General features: G+C 45.0%; 1 protein-coding gene across 1 annotated transcript in view; it reads left to right on the plus strand.

The window, feature by feature from the left end:
• LOC138565921 (zinc finger protein 793-like) overlaps nucleotides 1–20771 on the plus strand; it is a 214043-nt gene that overhangs the window by 160693 nt on the left and 32579 nt on the right. Inside the window, exons 6-7 of the mRNA XM_069643040.1 lie at nucleotides 9174–9251; nucleotides 14706–14816. Of these exons, the coding sequence (XP_069499141.1) occupies nucleotides 9174–9251; nucleotides 14706–14816 (189 nt within the window). The remainder of the gene's footprint in view (nucleotides 1–9173; nucleotides 9252–14705; nucleotides 14817–20771) is intronic.

Genomic DNA, 20771 nt, shown 5'->3' on the forward strand with positions numbered 1-20771 from the left:
CCCTGTGATTCCACACACAGGAGCCACCCTCTGATTCTACACACACAGGAGCCACCTTGTGATTCTACACAAACAGGAGCCACCCTCTGATTCTACACACACAGGAGCCACCCTCTGATTCTACACACACAGGAACCACCCTGTGATTCTACACACACAGGAGCCACCCTCTGATTCTACACACACAGGAGCCACCCTGTGATTCTACACACACAGGAGCCACCCTGTAATTCTACACACACAGGAGCCACCCTGTGATACTACACAAACAGGAGCCACCCTCTGATTCTACACACACAGGAGCCACCCTGTGATACTACACACACAGGAGCCACCCTGTGATTCTACTCACACAGGAGCCTCCCTGTCATTCTACACACACAGGAGCCACCCTGTGATTCTACACACACAGGAGCCACCCAGAGCACCATGGACGGCTTTGGTGCAGTGGTGCCAGCAGAGCAGGGCCACAAGAAGGAGCTCTGCTATTTTTGCTACCTAATTTTAAAAATAACTTTAAGGTAAAAGTGCACGTTTTCATTTGCATGGAGAATGTGTTACAAAAAAATCTCTCTTTTAGTATTAAAATATATTTTTACTGCTTGAAAATACTTCAGTTGGGATTGTAAATTACTTGTATTCTCCCTACAAATTACTTGGTGCAAACTGCAAAATATAGATTGTAAACTGCTTCCACTTCAATATCTTATCTGGACCCTTGGTGAGGGGCGTTGCCCCTTAGAGTAGCGAGTGGTGCCAACCCAATACCTACCAGGGGCAACAGACAATATGAAAGCATGTTGTTGGTTTCTGCCAACACATCATGTTCCCTCCTTCGTGCCTGCTACTGGAAGCAAGATGTACCCAAGTGGATGAGGGTCTGGTATATGCTTGGAGACATTTTCATCTCTTCTTTACCCTCAGTCTAAACTAGTCCTATAGTCTTCCTCTCTGAGATATGCAGTGTCAAATAGGGAAGGGGTGTCATATATTTACCTATGTTGAACTTATTAAAGGAGTTAGTTGTATGTCTCCTTTCTTGTGGGCTGATTTTATTGTGCATAAAGATTGCCTTATTTCTATGCTAGATAGCAATTATTTGCTACCTAAGCAAAGCCTACTTCACGGAATCCTCCATCTGGAGGACTCCACTTGCTTGCCTCTTAAATGGAGATTGCCTATGTGAGCATGTCCAGGTGGCTATGTGAGCATGCCCAGGTGCACTACTGCATTCCTTCCTTGCGTGCCGAGCTTGCCAGACTCCACATAAGCTGAGTTCCTGTTTCTGCCCCCGCTCTCGCCTGCCAGCCATCTCCTTCTTCCTGTCATTGCGTGATGCATATCATGCCACAGCCTGTGCTTGCACCACCCATCACCCGCTTTCAAGAAACAAACAGAACTCTGGGTATCCAGGCCATTATAGGTATTTCTTCACATCATCATTGTGTATGCGGCATGTGTCAATGTAAACAATGCACAATATCCACAAAAGGATCTCCAGTGGTGGGATCCATGAGTCCCAATGTGACACCAAATGCCATGCCTGTGTTCCCTTTTATCCCAAATGTAAAGGGATAGATGGAAACAGGCAAATATTGACAGCAGGGGCTTTCAAAAAAGCTATGGGGCCCTACAGCATGTTGAACATTACCTCGGTTGAGACGGCTCAGGCCCAGCGCCAACCCACTCCCTGGTGTGTTCTAGTCAGCATCCCTGTTAGGGGAGTTTTCCTAAAGTCCTACTGATAGAAAGGCTTTAGTAAGCTATCCCGGGGGTTTGTAGATCTCCAACTCTTAGCACCAGTCAGTACTAACTCAGGACCTTGGTAGAGTGGCAGAGCAGTCAAGCCTATCTTAAGAGCAAGATGTGAGCTGTAGGTAATTACCCTGAACGGAAGTTAGACATGCACATCAAACAAACTCTTAAACTAATAATTCATATAAAATGTAATATTTATTATATCTACATCAGAGACACTTTAAATACTTTAGACGTTTACACTAGAACACTTCGGAATACTTGGGAATACACTTCAAAGGACACTTTCACTTTTGTGTTTGTTCGCGGTTACATTTGTAGCAATGTTAGAAAGGGAACAGACACGGTTACCATATTATCGGTTAATACATGCACCTGCGGTTTTTAACAGTTCATACAGTAACACATTTACTCTCCAAACACATATAGCAAAGTTACGTAAATGGAGGAAAGTGGTTAGTTAGTGCATCTTTAGCCTGGTTCAAGGTTCTAGAGAGGTTTTCTTCACACAGCAAGTCTTTTAAGTCCAAAAACACAACCCTAGCTAAAGGCAGTTCGGAGAGGGCTCAAAGTCTTAAGAAGCAGCAGAATACAAAGAGTTCCAGCGGATTTCTTCCAGTCTCTAGTCTTATAGAAGCAGCAAGTTAACAACTAACAAGGGAAATCTGTAAAAGGAATTGATGAAGGAACATAAGCAGCGGCTTGAGTCAGAGGTAAGAGGGGGTGACCCTGGATACCTCTAGGTGCACTCCAACGCTCTGGAGCAGTTTTTGGAATCAGGTAAGCAATACCTTTTTCCTCACAGTACCTTAGGTTTGAAGAAAATGTTTGTGCTGGATGCACCGCGATGTAGCAGCTCTGGACCTGACCTCCGAATTCCTTGGTCTGCTGACTGAAGGCAGGACAGCGGACGAGATCTCTCAACAGCAGTCTCGGGGAAGGACCTGGGGCACAACTTTCACCAACTCATTTGCTCACTCTGTGGTTTTGGCACCTTTTCTACAGCACCAACAAAGGACACGGATCGTCCAGTCAATCTTCTTCGCTTCCTGCAGTCCCACACTCTGATGAGGGTACCTGGGCGATTTGGATCGGTTCTCTGGAGTGGATTGATGGATTCGGCCTTCCCACGGCCATGCACCCAAAATGGGCAGGAGGTTTCCTGGTATTGGGGTTCTGCAGCTCTGGAAACTCCTAGGACCTCAGGAGATGGCTCAATTCAAAGTTTGTCTTGGGACTGGTTGTTCCCACCAGCCAAAGGTAAGAAGTCGTCCTCTGTTGCACAAGAAACGGTGTCAGTACAGCAGTGGTCGCTTCACAGTGTTGCAAAGGGTCTGCAGGCATCTCTGGTCGTCTTCTTCGGTTACTTCAGCTTCCAGTGGTCAACTAGCTTTTCACCCCAGAAGCCCCACCTTTTATATAGTTCCATCACACACTCCTCTGCAATCTCTCTCAATCAGGACAGCCTGACCCCCTGTGGGAGCTGGTCCTATCCAGAAAAAGGACAGTGGGGTGGAAGACTCCTCCACCACTTCCTGCCTGCCCAGACACTCTGGAGCCAAGGTGGGGATACCCGAGGGTTGCCCCCAAAGGCAAAACACACACACTGACCCTTCCCCCCCAGAATGGTAGAAAAATGGGTAATAAAGGACAACCACACTAGTAATGGCAAAAAAAGAAGAGAGGCCCCAAGTTGGTACTTTGGTGTCCCTATTATGCACTACCAAGCCTATTGACATAGGGCCTCATTACTAGGTAGGAGGTAGCCATGGTGCTTTTAGCACCATGGCTACCCCCTTACAGCATTCCGGGTCCGGGTTCCCGAAATAGGGACTTACCGGGTCATTCCAACCTTGGAGGACCCGGTAAGTCCCCATTCCAGGAACCATGAACCATTCCCATTCGAGCCCCGATAGGGCTCAATGGGAGTGGGGATGGAGCTAATAACGGTACCGCAATTTGCGGTATCGTTATTAGCTCTGAAGTCTCTTAACGGGTCCCATCCTTAACACCTGGTCAGATCAGGCGTTAAGGAAGGGACCCGCTAAGGGACCTCGGAATAGGGTGGTAAGGGATTACCGGCACCAGTGTCCTTACCGGTGCCGGTAATCCCTTACCACCTACCTCGTAATGAGGCCTGCAGTATAAAAATTACACAATTGTTGGTAGAACACATCCACTGCCACCAGCCATAATTAGGAGATTGTCTATGTGAGTAAAAAGTCACAGGAGTAGAGAGAAGGGGGATATTAGGTATCCCTTTGGCACTCCAATGAAGGCAGTGTAGGCCAATCTCTCAGAATATAGAGTTTTGGGAGAGATACTAAGAACTGTATTTACTCAAGGATATAGAAACATAATCTTAAAGGAGTACCCTAAGGGTCCCCAGCAACACTGCCCATAAGGAGCTGTGTGCTGCACTAGTAAAAACACAGATGCCTTTCAGGGCTTTGGGGCAGACAGACTCAATAGTACAGGTATAATACAAAGAATAAAGTTCCAAAAGACAGAGCCAACAAGAATGAATGAGTGGAAAAAGGCTCTACTCATTCAGGATTGAAAGAAAAAGGTTCAGACGTCCAGCAAAAAGTGCTGGGGTCTCACCAGGAGAGGGGATGAAGCCTAAACATCATAAATCGCCCTACAAATCCCCACTTAACAAAATTGTATTATCTTGGGCAACTACATTTAAGTTGGGTGCATAGACTCCAGCTAAATGATGGCGGAAAAAGGGCATCCAGGGTCACTCATTTGACAGAGCAAGTGCACAGACCCTCATCGCCAAATCCATGCCCCACTTCTAAGAAATGCACTGCCTGCGTTTTCCGCCCAGTCTTACTAAAAAGGACACAACACATATCTTCACGTTCATTCAACTGGTACCCTTCAGTATATGAAGGTCAGGCCTATTTGTTTTGCCTGTGCTTGCTGCTTGCTGCTTGCTGCTGGAAGTCTCCTTGTCTTTATCAACTGTGGCTAGACTTCCTGGCAATGATTGTGCAGGTTTATTTTATTATTATATAAGAATGGACCCACTAATAACAATCTTAGCTAGGATTTTCATATTTATTAGGATAAACCTTCCTGACCTGTGTCAACCCCAGAACTTTTTGATTTTACTGGCGGATTATTTGTTCTTTATACCTCTTAAGACTCTCCATAGTGTCCTTTAAAGGTTATCTTCTTTGACAACTTTTTGGCATTAAGTGCCTTTTGTTTCTACGTTGCTCTAGGCGCTCCCCTTTTAACTTTCTCTGGCTAACCTTGTGAGAACTACAGTTCCCAAGGGTAGAAAGGATCTTTGGATCCCTTTTACATTTTATTAAGTCAGACCGGCACAACCTACCCTATGCAGAGTGCCGGGGAGATACTGAGTATCACCTTTTTCATTTTAAATGTAACATTTATGTTACAAGGACAAACTTACTTTTAATGTCTGGTGGCAGTGAACCTTTTTATTAATTCGGTGCACCTTTACCGGAGGCTATTTGCACAGGTAAAGGCACCCAGGGGTGCTCATTTTACCAAAATGTCTCCTGTCTTGTTGTTCGCCAGTTTAGTGTTCCTTGTCCTTTCTTGTTCCTTCACCCGACACCCAGTGTGGGAAATTCCCTTGTGTGAGTTTTATCTTCGGCGGGAGTCCTGTGGACTCCACGCCTAGCCTCCAGAGTGCCTGTGAAGGCACAAAGCTAGGGAGGAGTCCAACACTCTGCAGCCCTTTGTCTTCCAGCCTTGAGTGCGAGATTCCAGTTCAAACTGGGAGGCTGGCTGTCCTGAGCGGATTACGAACCCCCAAGTTTGAATGTTGCAAGGCAGTTTGATTAGCTGGGTTTCTTCATAAAAGTGCAAACCTGGAAGCTGAAGAGGTAGTCGACCACTGGAACTAAAACAGAAGAGGAAGAATTTGCAGCTGAAACGATTTCCAGCAACCAGAGAGCCTGCTGTGTAGCTGGAGCATGCTGCAAACCTTTCTTCCAATCGACCTGGGGACTCCAAAAAAGATGGCCCCGACTCAGAGCCTGGTGAGACCCACTAGACTCAAGAAGACCTGCATTTTGAGCCATCCCACGCCATGCTGCGACCTTGCATGCCTACAATATCCCAATACCCTGGGACCACTAGCCATTGTGCAGTGCATGGTCTTCCGAATACCGAATCCCGCTGAAACTTCGTGGGCATCCTGCTGGATCTCCAGAGGCACGATTCCAGTCTAGAAGTCCCCTCACCCGAGTATTGGACCTTTCAAAAGGCGAGACTCAGACCAGCTATATTCTGTCTTCTTCTGTGCTCCTGAAAAAGGCGCCAAATCCACAGAGCTGCATCCAGCCATGAGGAAAACCTTGCCTAGAGCCTTCCTCGTGATCCTTGCTGCAAAAGTCCTTCCAGTGTCCTGTCTTCTGCCTTCTTTATGAAGGAATTCAGTGACCAGATTTTTGGCTGCATATCCTGAAGTCTTCCTGCTGCAAAATCTTCTTTTACTACCTGTGATTTGGTTGTGCCTCTTCCCAAAAGTAATGCTGCTGGTTTCACTTCACTATTCCTGTTAAGATAAGTGTCCCCAACTGGGTCTTGCTTCCCCTGACCTGCTGTTAGCCTGTCCAGAATAAGTCTGCATTAGGTTTTACCTGCCTAGAATAACCTTGAGTCATTCATAAAGTGTAACACTGGGTTTTGCTTTCCCTGGTCTGTTTTAAACAGACACAAAAAGAGTCTTTGTTTACACCTGCCTTTAATTAGGTTATAGCTCCTGTAGAAAGTGTATAGGTTTTACTTACCTTGAGAGTAACTGTGTTATCCTAAAATAAGTTAGAGTTATTGCCTCCCGTAGTCTGTGAACTGAAAAGCAGCTGTAATTGATTATTACACCCCAAGGTCCAACTCCTCTAGAATAACTGTGTTATACTGAATCAGAAGTATAGGTTTATACTGTTCCTAGAATCTGTGTTTCACTAGATCAGAAAAGTATGATGTACAGTTGATATTACTATGTGATTTCTTGCTGAGCGTCATGGTAAAACCTCTAGGGTCTACTACCCTGGTATTACTGAACGTAATCTAAAAGTAACTATTGGTTTTTACTTCCCTAGAAATCCTGTTAGTTGTTCCAAATAAGGTTATATGCTTTGGTCTGTGTACCTTCAAGCATAGTGTTGTGTTTTTCTATAATGTGTTTATATGATCTGTGATAGTACTTATTTGTACTAAGATTTATCTGGGCCTACTGTATTTAAATAAACCATTTATTTTTACAATACATAGGGCCTCATTACACGGTAGGCGGTAAGGGTTTACCGGTACCGGTATTTTACCGGTACCGGTAAATCCTTACCGCCTTACTACGAGGTCCCTTTGCGGGTTGGGGAATTTAACGCCTGCTTTTTGCAGGCGTTAAAAACCAACCAGCAAAGGGACCAGGGAGCTAATTACGGTACCGCAATTTGCGGTGCCGTAATTAGCACCTTCCCCATTCCCATTATGCCCTATGGGGCAAAAATGAGAATGGGGAAGGGCAATGGGGGAAAGGGGAATTACCGCCCCACCAACCTTGGAATAGGGCGGTAATTCCCCATTCCACCAAGGCGGTGCCGGTATTTTCCACCGCCATCCGTGTAATGAGGCCCAAAGTGTTTAAGTGTTTCTTTGGACCATTTATAGTACAATTCCATTTGTACTGACTCTGCAGCCCTCTCTCCCTCCTATAAGCCTGGCTGCTCTGTCTACGCTACCCTGAACTCATGTGGCACAGCCTTATACTAAGGGTGGATTCTTGTGTTGGCTCAGCTGAATGGTTTTACTAAGCCCTAAATTGGACTTCAGAAAAACTGTCTTAACAAACAAATAGGATGCGCCAGACTTCTGGTCACGCTACCTGATGATTCAACACTACAAGAGGATGAAAAATTGCAAAGAGTAGCAGTGTCTTTAACACCTATGAATGTATTGCTTTCATGACTTGCGACAACATTGCCACTTTTAAATTCAAACTATCATGAGTCTGAATGGCCCGGGGTGAAGATGGCATGGAAGTTTAGGAGCAAGGCGAAGGTGTATCCCTTCCAATACCCTCGCGAGAACTTCAGTGGGCTGAACACATGGCCTGACATGGACCTTCTATGCCCTTATGCAGGCCCATCTAATGACTTTAGTTTCCCTGCAGCCATCATGAAACTATAGAAATCAGCAAACCCCCTAAGGAAAGGAAGGAATACAGCATGACTGGCATCCGAGGCCTTGACAGTACGTCCTTTTCACTGAGCCTTTTCTGCCCTGGTGACAATACCTTTCTTGAGTTCCTTGGCTAAGGCAGAGTGTCACAAAGAAGCACTGTCTCCAGGAGACCATTTTCTTCTGCCGTCTCACCAGACTCAGAGGTTTTCATGATCCCTGCTTCCAACAAAAGGTCAAATCTAATGCCTTATCAAATGGATCGAACATCTTTGACAGAAAAAGTGTAATTTCTGGGAGCTTTAGACCTGGAGTCACCAATGCCATCTGTACCCTTTTTAAGGTGCACCCAAACGCTTTAAGAAGTCACTAAGGAGGTGGGCAAACGTGCCAACAGGCGTGCCACTATTGGTCATACGCTTGCTAATGGAACCGTTGCTGCCAAGCACATCCTTGAAGCCGGAAAAGATATTGTGGACAGTAAGAAAATCACACTGAAAGATTGGCAGAATGTCATTTCCCTTCTTGGTCGATTTGGGTTCAATATGTTCGCAAAATCTCACTGATTGAAAGAGTAATTCTATGTAAGCAGAAAGAATTAATCTGTATGAAGAAATTTGGGGTAGGTTTGTAGAGTTCACATGAATTATTTTGATCTGTTATTTGTTCCCCTGGTCTGTTTGTCTTGCTTTGTTATAAATACCTCAATAAAAATGTGAATACAAAAACTAAAAACATACTGTGGACTTGGTAGTCAAGGATAACACATGACACATTGGAAATGTGACAATGACGTGTAATTTATGTAGGGCTTTTGCCAGAGCGCTTTACAGAGAACATCTTTACTCTGCAATACCACGCAACCTGAAGTTGGCCTTATCGGGATTCGAACCTGCGATCTGCAGGTCACACAGAAATCGCAGTGGCTAGCACTCAACCCGCTGAGTTATCTACCAGCACAGCACCTAATTGCATGTTTCTCTTGTTTTCTGCGTACATTTTTCTTCTTCATATAACATTGTTTAATATGATATTAACTATTTGCTAGACAGTCCCTTTCATGTGTGTAATTTAAAGCAGGGCACAGCTTTACAAATAGATTGAGTTCTTGTAACAAGTATCTGATTCTCTTTTGTCAACACCTTGCACCAATATACTTTTACCCAGATTCACATATACAAATAATGTTTAATCTCCTTAACTTCTTTAAGTGCTACGTGTGTTAAAACATCTTTTATTTTGTGCCACAGGATTACCATTTCACAATATTGTGAGCCACGCACGCTTGCAGGGTTATCACACAGAAAGAGAAGAAACCAGCAGTGCACGTAAGCTATATTCATTTCAATATTGACGAATAACAGAGATTCCTGTGGTGCAACATTTGCGAGAGCTGCTACCTTTCCACATTTTGGGCCTCACTACGGGTTTGGTGGTATTTCAGCAGTAAATCCGCTGACATAATACCAAACGATTTTACTGTTACCGCTGTTAAAGAGATTGTTCATTTTTATGCCAAATCCCCTCTACCTGTGAGACCCCCAGCTCTTTTTGTCTGTTCTCCTGAATGAGGGGGACCTTTTTCCCCTCATTCATTCTTTTTGCTCTGACTATTGAATTGAATTGAATCGAATTGAATTGAATTGATTGTTTATTTGTATAGCGCCTATGGAGACATACACTGGGGCAGGGGTTGGTGGAGGGCTTGGAGACACAATCAGGGGGGAGGGTCGAGGGGCTTGGACACACAAACAGGGGTTTCTTATGCTCCACATTTACTCCTTTCTCCTCTTCCTCGTCCCAGTACTGGAGGTTTTATGGGAGTTGGAGTCCATATAAGTTTTAGACTTTTTAAAACTGCCTTGCTTTGAATACTTATTTGAATCAAAACTATTGGAAACAAGAGCGGTCAAGTCAGCATTATGTGTAATGGGATTGTGTTTGGGATCCGTACTTAGGATAAAACCATCAGAGATAAAGGATGTTAAATGGGAGCCATGTGTACGTTATTCTGCCTACGGTGTTTTGCAGAAAGGGTTCTTTGGGTCCTGCAATGGGAGGGACTTGTAAAGTGACAACATGCCTTTAGGAATTTAGGAATCATAGGATCTTCCTCGTTATTATGAGAAGAATACTGCGTGTCTTCTGATGGAGTCACCACATCTCCCTGTTAGGCAGGAATTGATGCTGTAACCCTGTGGGAGACTACACAACACTTGTCCTCTTGGTATTAGGTAACCCACCATTTGGTATAGGCTTGTACTACACAAGTTGGTAGTGTGACTGAGCAGCCAGGCATAGCTCAAAAGGGGTAAATGTGAGCTCTAGAGCTGTAGCAATGGAATTCGCAAATGCAAGTAACCAAGTAACACGTACACTCAATGTTTTAGTTAAAAATAGTTATTTATTTATTTATCATCAGTTTTTAAATAAGCATTCTTTAAAAAGGGCAATATAGGTAACAATCAAATATACCTTAAAATACCTTTCCAGAATCAACACAAAGCTAGTAGATCTTTAGAGCTGCTTTTTACACACCTCCTACACCCTGAGGTAACTTCAATAACTAGGACAGTAATGGCATTTATATATCACTGGTACACTTTGTAGATTCTGAGGTTGGTAGAAACGAAAGGTTAAAGGATGGAAAAAGGTTAATTAGGTTCTAAAGAGCATCTGAGGTATACTTTACATCTTATAATGAAGTCTAGACAAAAACCTTCCCCAGCAATAATAGTTAAAAACCAAGTTATCACCTCTGAGGAACAATAAATATCAAAGTAAAATGGACTAGAAGCGTCTGCAGGGAGCCAGGAAAGCCAAAGCGAATTGGATCACAGTCTATGGACCTGAGGCACTTCTTAGATATCAAATTCTTGCAAGAGTTTGTTTAAGAAAAATCACTGTAGGGTCACAAGCTATTACACTTGTGAAGGGTAAAGCTGAAATCAACTCTAGCAAAGTAGCTACTGCAAGTCTCAATTGTGAAAAGCAAAGCAAAAGACACTGAGGTAAGTACCCCAAGTCAGATCTGTAGCTTTGGTTAGAAGAAGGGTGGTCCAGCTGGCTTCTGGCTGGTTGCACTGATGCAGATCCTGGGTTCCTGGGCCTCAGTCGTGGGGAAAAGAGGGGGGACGTCTGGCAGACTCCTGCAGCAGTAATTCGGCGGTCGGCTGCAGCTACAGGCTCTTTTGGGATCAGCGGCACTTCACGGTTTCAGCGCTCGGTAAACAGCACCACCACGGATCTTGGATACCAGTTGGGCTTCCTCCGCTTCTTGAGTCCTGCACTCTGGTGAGAGGTATCAAGCTCTGGTTGTCCTGCTTCTGGAGGGTCCTTAGCAGACTCCTGGAGCTTCTGGCTGGATCACAGAAGTTGCACCCGACTACAGATTTCTCAACCCCTGGCACTCGGTTCCTGCAGCAGCAAAGAATTACAACCAGTCTGGGAAGATGGTCCAGTGGAGTTAATCTCTGGGTTAGTTGGTCCCACTAACCCAAGGGGAGAAGTTGTCCCTTTGGAGCTTCTCTTGTTGATCAGAAAAGAGTTTCAGCACAGCAGCAGGGCTTCACCAGGCAATTCAAAGGTCCAGGAGGATGCAGCAAGCTTTGTTCACGGTTTCTTCGTCGGATGTTCTTCCCAGTGGACGACTCTGCCTGTAGTCCCAAAACCATCGTCTTTTAAGTAGGTTTCTCCCATTCAGGCACAGTCTAGGCTGGCACTCAAACAGCAGGGTGCACCTGAATGCACCCAGCCAATCAGGACTCGGTGCATTCAGGCATTCCTAAAGACAAAGGACAGGGGAGTTTTGGGAACCTCCCTCGCTTCCTGCCCTTCTAGACACACAGGAGCCAGAGGCGGGTTTCAGTACTGAAGCCTGCCAAAGGCAAAACAAACCCAGTGCTCAAACTGGCTTGGCGCGCAGAGTAAAACCCAAGAAAGACCTCACAAGCAGAAAATGGCGGGAAAAAAGAAGACCGGGGTGCTATACTGCAGCTGAGGATTCAGCCTGCAGTAGAAAAGCACAATGGTAGAAAAATTCAACCACTGCCACCAGCCATTTAAAGTAGTGAGGGTAACATATAAAAAATGTTACATGAGTAGGTAGGAAAAGGGGCTACTAAGTAAACCCCCAGCACTCCACACAAGATGGTGTGTGATGGACCTATAAGGAGAAAGGGTAAGTAAAGTCAATTTCATTTTACTGTTCTTGGGAATGGAAGTTCACACAAGAAAAGGTATTTAAACCTTATGAGAAATCTAAATGATTTCTCTGTGACACTGCACTGAAGGTACTGTGTGTCACCATACAAAAAGTAGATTCCTATGGAGTTTGTCAGAAACAAAGGAAACACATAATCCAATTCAGGTCAAAACACATGAGAGAGAAAGAAAAAAGGCTCACTCACTCCATGGTTAAAATGTAAAATCCTAGAGTCCAGCAAAAGAGCTGGGGGTCTCTAAGATTGAAGGGAATTAGCACAGAAAAGCACATTCTCCCTAACACACCTTCTCCAGGTACTGTTTGCTAGTCTATGCAAAGCATGTGATTCTAAGCAGATCCACAAGCCTCAGAAGGCATACATTATTTACTGTAATCATATTTCTGATGCTTGTATCTGCTTAGATTCACATGCCCCACCCTTCCTCCCCTCTTGGAATAGAAGGCACATAAACATCAAACATATTACACTTGCTCTTATCTACTCCCACATGCACTTCATGCTCCCGCATGTCAGAAACAAAACAATCTGAGGGCCTTCGATGCATGAAGGACCATGGGTACAACGTACCTCACACTAGAGTCACAGACACACCCATTTAACATCCCTTTTCGACTTTCGAAAACAAGTCATGCAATACTCTGCACGTATCACTAAATGGCGGCCTATGTAAAGTTTGTGAATCTAAGCAGATACAAGCATCAGAAATACAATAACGGTAAGTAATGTAGGCCATATTTAATTAGTTCTCCTTTTTAGTTTGAAGTACTTGCCCTGTTGGGTTAATGTTACCTTTGCAAGTCACCGGTTTTCTTACATACATTTTGTTTCTGTTTGTTTTGTTTTGTCCCTGGTATGTTTCCTCATTTTGTACACCCTCAGGAACAGGTTCCCCACTGGTTCTCATCTTTAAGTTATTGTACAGGCACCCTTTGTTATTGTAAGTCATTCTTGATCAAAATTGACATCCATGTTCTTCAAATTAATGCAAGTACAAATAAATATAAATGGAACTTGTCCCAATCCCCTCAATCCCTCCACCAGCCTCAAACACCCTACTATATCTCACACCAGGGTATGATAAACCTTTCCAGCCTACTTTTGGCTGAAGTTCTTTCTTTCAGAAATAACGCAATTACATATTAACGTCGATAAATATTTCCTCTTTCTCTTCTTAAAAAAACAACTAGTAGCCATGTTTACTGAGAGAGAATGTTCGTAAAGGCATGTTAGGTAGAGAAGCAATGGGAAGATGAAGAAATTAAGGTAAACAGATTGAAAGATAAGAAAATGGTAGACCTATGAAACCTACATCTTAGAATGAATCATGATGAAAATTCAGAGTTGATTACAAAGAAACTCAAAATTGCAGTATAGCTATATAAATATTAAAACAACCTCACAGATAATGTGACGTCCTCCAAATTATTAATCTTGTACACAATGGGCCTCATTACGAGTACAGCAGTGCGGGTAAAAACGGACTCCAAAAATAAGGATTTAGACTGTCCTACCACCACTTGTAATCCGGTGGTAAATCCGTGGGACCAAGTGACGGTAACAGTCATCGGGTTTGGCAGTGATTAGGTGGATTTACTGCCGACTTACACCAAACTTGTTATGAGGCCCAGTGTCCTTCCTCAAGGATACCCTATAGCCCGGGTGCAAAGTTTCAAAGTGTAAGCTTGCAGTCGGGCACAAGTAAATTTGCTCAAGTTTGTGAATGCGTCATCTCCACAGGCAGAAATCGTGCCATTTCTTACTTGCCAAGCGTGAATTTTCACTTGCCATTGACTATAGGAAGCGCACTTTTTATAGCCTGCCATAGTCATGAGTATAAGCTTGTAGAACCTGTGTTCTTGACTTTTGGCAGCAAACCCTGTTCTTTGGATGGTCTAATTCATCTCCATGTCTTCCATTCTGTGCAAACAAGTTGTTTTTTCAGTCCGCCCAGTATTGGCGGACTGAAAAAAGCTTTTTACAGGAATTCTTCCAAGTTTGCAAACCTTTGCGGCCTCCACATTAGCCAATTTTGAGTTGTTCGACATCCACCTATCCACACCACCATTGTTAAATTATGGACATTGAACAACGACTAATCACTGCTAAGCTCATACAAGGCCCCCCTGTTCTGTGTCAGTATATGGCCTAAGAGGATTGAGTATATCGTTTGGTCACATGCTGGATGTTTTTGAACTGCAATTTTTCCACTGTGTTCATGGGATTTAATATTCTTTGTTTTTGTGGTTCTTGCATTTTTAATAGACTTTAGAGTTAAACAAGAGGAGGTTAACGTTTGCCTCGGTCGATGGCTAGGCTTCATCTCCAATTCTGATTCCTTGTCCTTTAAAGTACCTTTTAGTTTGTGCTGTGTGTTACACAGATCCCTCCTATTGTTATACTCACTTACCCAGCTTCTGAAAGGGTCTGTTTAGCGTTCTGCAATTAATACAAGTAGAAAAGACCTCTGATGAGAGGAAATGTCTGATTGCCATCACTGTGAGAGGCTTTCCATACCATCAGACGCACATTTGTACATAAAATGTATTCTTCTCATAGGGCCTGGAGTAACCTCACCAGCTGTATCGATCGGCATCAATGAAGCAGGAGAGACCTATACCATCGATATCCAAGACTGTCAGAGTGCAGGAAGCTTTGACATTCCTTCAGGTGAGTAAGAACGATGGGTTTCTTGCAAACACACTCATATAATCTCCGTGTGAACCTTCTGGGGGATGTATCTTGTGTAATGAACTAACCTGTAGCTTACTTATAAAGCTTCTGTGAGGGGGCTTAGGAAAACGATCCTGTAGTACAAGTCAAGGTTTACAACAAAGTTAGATCTGACTCACACCTTGGTAACTTGACAGAGCAGCCAGAAGTCACTCTTATCAGAAGCAGAGTCGTCATAAAGTACATTTCATTTACCCTCAAGCACACAGTAAAACATTATTCACACAGTGCACTTCCTGAAAAAATACACTCTTTACTAGAAGATAAGCAAGAACAGGATGTATACATTTATGGATAAATAATAAAGTTTTGATATAGGTATTATGCAAAAATATCGTAGGGGGTGCTAGTGGGAATTTCCAGTTTCTGTGCTAATTCCCTTTAACCTGAGAGACTCCCGGCACTTTTTGCTGGTCTCTGGGATTTTCTTGATTTATTCTCCTGAGTGAGTGGCACTTTTTCCCACTCACTCATTCAGTTGCTCTACTGGGAATCCAATTTTACTGCTTTTGTGTTCTCTTTTTACTTTCATGGAGTTATGCTTTCCCCCATGTATTTCAATACAGGCATCTGTTATTGACTTTTGTGACACACAGCACTCTATGTGCAGTGTTATTGAGGAGTCCCTTGGACTTCCCTTTTTATGTTATTCTCTTGTGTGAACTACAGTTCCCAAGAGTAGTAAGGTAACTTTTATCTTACTTACCTTTTCTTTTGTGGGACCAGCACACACCACATTATGTGGAGGGCTGCTGGGGAGTTACATTGTAACTCCTTTCCCACTGCTCCTTTAACATTTTGTTACAGTAATGTACAAACCTAAATGGCTGGTGGCAGTGGATACTTTTTCTACCTTTTTGTGCAGGTTACAAGCAGGCTGATTTCTCAGCTGCAGTACAGCGCTGATGGGTGAACATTTTCTCAAAATGCTCCTGGTCTTCTATTTTCACTATTTTACGTTTGTAAGTTCCTTCTAGGCTTTTCTTCTAACATTTCTGGTAGGGCTGGGTCCTTTGTGAGTTTTGCCTTTGGCAAGCTTCTTGTGTGAAACCCACCCAGGCTCCAGTGTGTCTGGAAAGGCAGGAAGTGAGGGAGGGTCTCGAAGCTTCACTGTCCTTTGTCTGATAGTGATCCTGGCTAGAACCAGTTTAATCTACAGGACAGCCAACCCCCATGGGATTGACAGCTCCATAGGGGTGAATGAACGGGTTCCAGCATATAAGGCAAGAACGTTTTGATCACAGGCAGAGTCGACCACTGGAACTGGAAATCCGAAGCAGAAGACAAGCAGAGACAGCAGCAGCACCTTCAACATCTGCAGAAGTACTGGTGAAGCCCTGCAGCTATCCTCACTCCGTTTTCAACCCGACAGAAAAGCTCCGCCAAGGAAGACTTTCTACTTTGACCTGGAGGGAACAATCAGCCTCAAGACTTTATTCAAATTGGGCCATCGCATGACGTCCTGCGACTTTCCCGGACTGCAGAACACCAATACCCAGGGTACCTGGACCCTTTTCAAGTTCGTCGTCTTGCAATCAATGAATCTCGTTGAAACTTTGCAGGAACCCTTGTGGACCTTGTTAGGCAAAGTTTGTATGCAGTACCCTCTGGGAACACTACAAGCAACTATAACTACAGGAATAGGCAACCAGGAATAGGCAACCCAATCTTTGGTATAAGCTTGTACTACACCGTTTTGGTAGCGTGTTTAGCATCCAGGCTTATCTCAAGAGGGGAAATGTGAGCTGTAGTGGAGTTTCACAAAAATTCACAGTTACAGGTATTGAAATAAACTCTTACACTTAAGGTTTCTTGCATAAACAATTGATAATTTATGTATCAATCCGTTATAAAGCCTTCTTCAGAAGGGAGCAATATAATAGTAACACACAAATACACTTCAGTACCGTACACTCTGAGTTTCTGAATCAGACAAGGCCCTTTTGTGATAGCCCACAGACACAACCTACACCCACAGGTGACTTCAGTAACAAGGGTGCTGGGGACATTAATAACTTACTGTTGGCAAACAGAATACTCTCAATAGTGTGTAAAAGGCAAAGGTTATTAGAGCACAAGAAATACACATTTTCTTAAGCAGGGCAAATACTTTCAGATAGCAAGAGAAGAGTCATTCAATTCAATAGGCTAAGCCATAGTCAATGGGGAAAAGTCTTTGTATAGGATGAAGCACTTCAGGTAAGTACATGGAAAAGTCTTTGCACACGTTCTTAGGAGTCTTTGATAAAAAGAAGAACCAAATGTAGGGCCACAAGCTTATTAGACTTGTGAGTTGCAGAAGTTTCAAGCACTTCCACAGTAAGGTAAGTTCTCTTAGGCTAGTTTTACAGTACCTTAGTAAAGAGGAAAACGATGCAGCTGAAGATTTCTGTTCCTGTACAGCTCCGCAGATCTCTCTGTTCCTGGGCCTCAGTTGTGGGGACAAGAGGGAGGATGTCGGGGGACTCCTGCACTGTATTGGCACGTCATAGCTGGCAACCGGCAAACTTTACTTTCAGTGGCTGTTTCGTGTTTCAGATCCTTGCGGTACAGCAAATAGCAATAAGCATGATTCCTGGCTGTCAACGTGGACTTTCCTCACATTTGAGGTCCCGCACTCAACTGAGGGGGGTCAGGCCTGGTCAGTCCTGCTTCGTGGGAGTCCAGAGGGTCTTCCATAAGCTTTCGGCCAGCTTACAAGCAACGCACACAATCTGGTGTCCCTCTCCCTGGCTCTACAGTTTCCTGTAGCACTCTGAGGAAATGCAACCAGCTCCAAGATGGGTGTCCAGGTGGCTTACTTGGGAGTTGATTGGTCCCACCAACTCAAAGGGAGAAGTCGTCCTTGTAGGGCTTCTCTGTCGATGCGAACTTGACAATTCGGACCTGCAGCAGGGCTTCACCGAGCAAACCAACGGTCCAGGAGTTGCAGCAGCCGTCCTCTTCAAGCTCTTCTTCGGTTCCTTCATGCAGTGGTCGACTCTGCCTTCCAAGCCAAGAGACTCACCTTTTATTCAGTTCTCTCCCATTCATTCCAGCCTAGCTGTCAGTCACCCAGCAGGACAGTCAGCCAGCCAATCACCACAGAGTGCATTTGGGTCTTCTAGAAGACTAAGCACAGGTAGTTTTGGGCACCTCCCTCCCTTCCTGCCTACCCCAGACACTCGGGTGCCAGAGGCGGGTTTCTTTTAGAAACCCTGCCAAAGGCGAAATGAACAAAGAGTCCAAACCTGGTTTGGCATGCAGAGAAACTCTCTAGAAGGACCTTTCCACAAAGACCGGGCACCATTTTAGCAAAGATGGCTGCACGCCATTTTGAAAAAGAAGGCTCCCGCGGTTAGTGTTACCGGGTCCGCGAACGGTCGCGGTAAATGCAAACCTAGGTAGTTTAAAACGAAGCCACCAGCCGGTCAATTAAGGAAAGGGTAACATAAAAAATGTTTAACAGTGGATACTAAGTAACCCCTCCAGCACTCTATTGTAAGGCAGGGTGTGCTGGGTCTAGCAAGTACAATGCTAAGTAAAGCCAATTTCACTTTACTTCTCTGGGAAACAGTAGTGGATCCAAGAGAAGGTATTTAAACCGTGAGAAATCTGGAAGACTTCCCTGTGGCACTGTGTGATGCTGGAAATGCATCGGAGGGACAGGGCCTCCATATCCTTGTCCTTTTCTGTTTTTATTGTGTGTTCTGTTGGGTTTTCCGCGCAGGAGTTCATGTGGGACTCCTGGCGGTGCAGCTCTCTCTCCTTTGGTGAACAGACCCGTGGGATACCCTGATGGCACCCATGGGTAGGGGTACAACCCTCTGCCCCTAGTGTATGTTTTTGGGTACCTGTGTGTGACCCACAGAGCAGGGTATGGGCTGGTGGCAGCTCTGCGCTGAAATGACTGGTGCCCTGAGCGTCCTCCATTTTGGGATGCCCAGGCCCTGTCATTGGAATCGGTAGATTCCTGATGGAGACAAAATGGCCCCCATGGCCTCTTGCCTTCCATCACCTGTTACCCTGATCTTCCCGAAGTCCCAGGAAGCCCTGCCTCTGTCCCTTCCCCCTGACTGGCTGTTGGGTTGAAGTTCTGTATATGGTAGTGTGGGGAAGTGCCGACCAGACTGGCTGGAGCCTTCTCAACGACCGTATGTTGTGGGTACGCCTGTGGGTGGGACCTGGGTGAATGGAGTCTGTGACAAATATACATTCTATGTTGTGACTGTCTAGTATCTGGTGTTTGACACAATGGTTGAGACAGCCCTGCCCGTTACCGGTATGAATGCAGCTTGGAGTGTTGAATGGCTCGGTACTTGTCCCAATACACATAACTTGTTGTGAGTGTCTGGAGAGAAGTGAATGGCCTGAATACCTCATGTGCCTGATTGGCTGCCTGCCTGCATGAATGCCGTAGTCGTGATTGGATGCTTGAGTATGACCCAGTGGAATGAATGGGCGATTAACAGTATATCTGGGGACCTCTCAATGCTAGGAATCGTGTTCAGAAGCTGAAGTCCACTACGACGAGTAACTGGAGTGAAGCTTAACCTTGAGCCCTGCTGGACGAGAAGAATTGCTGTTGCTCTCCTTTGCAATCTGAAAGCTGCTGTGCTTCAAGAACTGACCCAGAGAGAACCTGGTAAGGCGCCCTCTTCCCGAGCTACGAGGGACCATCGTGCACAGCTGATCTTTGCCTAAACTCCCTGGTAGACAGACCTTCGACAGGCTGCCGACCCGATACGGGGACTGCTGCGGAACTCCAAGGAGAAGCACCCGGACTGTTGTCCGCCCCTGTCGCCGACCGCCGTCGCCGACCGGAGCCGCCGTGCTCCTGTTGCCTAAGAACTTCATTGATCCACGGACGCTCTCGTCCGTATCGTCGCCGCTGTATCCTGCTGGACAAGGCCTGACCGTTGACGCGCCGAGGAGCATCCACCGGTGGGTTTCCCGCCACCCAAAGGCCACAGAGATGCCGACGACTCGACGCCCTTGCTGGCCCACAGTTCTTCAACTTTTTGCGGTCCAGAACTATCAACACCGAGGTGCCCCACACGCCTCTTCATGGCAGGACGTTTACGCTTCCCCGTCAACGAGCACCACTAGGAACGACGCGGCCACTTCACCGTCGTAGCTCGACCTGTTCTCCGTCGGACGTTCGACGACCCGTGACTCCTGCCTGAAAGGGAGGTCACGCAAGAAGGGGTTGTCGATTTCCCCGACGCGGAATGCTACAACATCAAGGTACTTTGGGGTTGCAGTACTATTGGAAAGTGAACAATATATGGACTGGGCTTGTATCTTTCTTCTACAGGTTGCCCAGGTGGGGGGGATCTCCACACAGAGCTGTGTTTAACGGTAGTTACCAGTATTCTGCCTATTGCTCAACCATTCTGCTTTCCTTCCTCCCTCTACTGCTGGTTTCCTCTTTATTTTGATCTGTGTGTCATTTGCACTTTAATAAGATCTAATAACGTTAGTGGTACCACTTTAGAATTGTACATATTTATCATTGTTGATTTTCGGAGTACAAAGTGAGTTATCATGGATATGACTTTGAATATTAATTATATAAAGACTGCGTTTTAACCGATACAGTGTGTGGACATTCCTTCGTGGGTACTTGGGGACTACACTGTACTTAAGAACCAGCTTGCATCACCTCCCGAGAAGCTAGGCCTTTATTGCTCGACTACGTTACCATAATAGAGAATCTTGGCAGGGGTCTCTGTGCCTCCCCTCTACCATATAGAGAGCGGAAGTGCAGACCACCCCTCCGGTCTTCACACACTGCACTGAAGGTGCTTTGTGAAAGATGATGCCTATGGAGTTGGTTAGACTCCATAACCAAAAAGAAACACAGTGTATAAAATCACATTAAAATACATGAGAGAGTGGGAAAAAAGGGTC

The sequence above is a fragment of the Ambystoma mexicanum genome, chromosome 1p (assembly GCF_040938575.1).
Source record: "Ambystoma mexicanum isolate Mex_15411 chromosome 1p, UKY_AmexF1_1, whole genome shotgun sequence".
NCBI classification, from domain to species: domain Eukaryota; kingdom Metazoa; phylum Chordata; class Amphibia; order Caudata; family Ambystomatidae; genus Ambystoma; species Ambystoma mexicanum.